The sequence below is a fragment of the Otolemur garnettii genome, unplaced genomic scaffold, assembly GCF_000181295.1.
Source record: "Otolemur garnettii isolate 467f Iridium unplaced genomic scaffold, OtoGar3 scaffold00042, whole genome shotgun sequence".
In the NCBI taxonomy this organism is placed as follows: Eukaryota; Metazoa; Chordata; class Mammalia; order Primates; family Galagidae; genus Otolemur; species Otolemur garnettii.
Genome location: NW_003852437.1, coordinates 131,417 through 132,647, shown reverse-complemented (window position 1 = coordinate 132,647; position 1,231 = coordinate 131,417). Strand labels below are relative to the sequence as shown.

The window sequence follows — 1,231 nt, the reverse complement described above, 5'->3', positions numbered from 1 at the left end:
GCTCAGATTTTATTGAGAGAGATAGCAAATGTCAAGCTGATTATCATATAACTTGACACATGTACTGTGGTGGGAACTTTTTGGAGAATGATACAATTGTTGGTATTTGATTCTGTCTGGGGAAGGTGGTGAAGTAACATTGAAACTGGTGAAAGGGCAAGTATAACAGAGGAAGGAGAGAAGCCCTGGAAGTTTTTAATGATGTGGTGGGTCAGTGGTAACTGGATCATTGGTTAGTGGGGAAGGGGGCTCCTACACTGAGGAAGAAACAGTGGGAGGTGGGATGGGAAAGAAAGGATGATGGGAAAGCACACCAGGAAGTCAATCAATCAGTCCATCCAATTTCCCATTCTACACCCATGCTGATGCCCCCCAGGAAAGCTTTAGACCTTTACAAAGAGCTATCACGTTTCCCTGCTGTTACCTGTCTGCTTTGGCATTGTCTCCCAGTGCTGTAAGAATTCCCTGAGCCAGTGGTTGCAGTCTCCTATTGATAGCTTCCTGAAATACTCTGCCAGCCCCCTGTCCTCCCACTCCTCCTTGGTCCGTCTGGCTTCAGCGTTCATTACTGTCCAGTTCATGTTCATTGCATCAAAGAGGAGGGCTGTCTGGCCACTGATGCTCAACTGCCAGGATGCACCAGTACATCGTTCTTCTTCACGCTGACAAAACACCTTGACTTGCAGAGTGGGAAGACCGACAGTGCATACACAGAGCCATCATCCTCGACTCCTGAGAGACCCACCACCTCCCAGTAGGGGAGTTTCTCTGCACCATTAGGGGCCTGTGTGCTTTTCTCCCTGGCTTGCCTCTTCTTGCCCATTAGGTCCCATGTGTCCCTAAGGTTGGGTTGAGCTCTTTCACAGATGCACCTAACACCCTCTCCTTGTGTGTACTCCTCTCTCCCCTCCCCTGCCTGCTTTCGTTTCCCTGCCTGTCCCGTACTCACCCCTGGTCTTGTTTTTCTCCAGTTGCGTGTCCGACAGGATCATCCTCAGCTCTTGCATCACTTCTCCCAGAGTTTGGGTCAATTCTGTCAATGCCTTGGTGGCATTTACTTTCTCCCCCACGGGACCCAAATATTTGACTGTGCTGTTGTCAGTGTCATACTGGAAAAAAGGCGTTGTATCCACCAAGGCCTGTATTTGACCCCAGGGCTGCCCAGGTCTGGACTGAGATCTGACAGTGCATTCGAGGCAAAGGGAGTGAACATCTGTGGGATAAGGCATGG

The 1,231-nt window shown here is 49.8% G+C and overlaps 1 protein-coding gene across 1 annotated transcript; it reads right to left on the bottom strand.

Annotated features, from left to right (window-relative positions):
* Positions 1-404: 404 nt before the first annotated feature.
* RAET1E (retinoic acid early transcript 1E) lies at positions 405-1,229 on the bottom strand. Its single transcript, XM_012805430.1, has 2 exons — positions 965-1,229; positions 405-709 (listed from the first exon to the last, which is right to left on the bottom strand). The coding sequence occupies exons 1-2, from the start codon at positions 1,227-1,229 to the stop codon at positions 405-407; spliced, it is 570 nt and encodes a 189-aa protein (XP_012660884.1).
* Between the last annotated feature and the right edge of the window lie 2 nt (positions 1,230-1,231).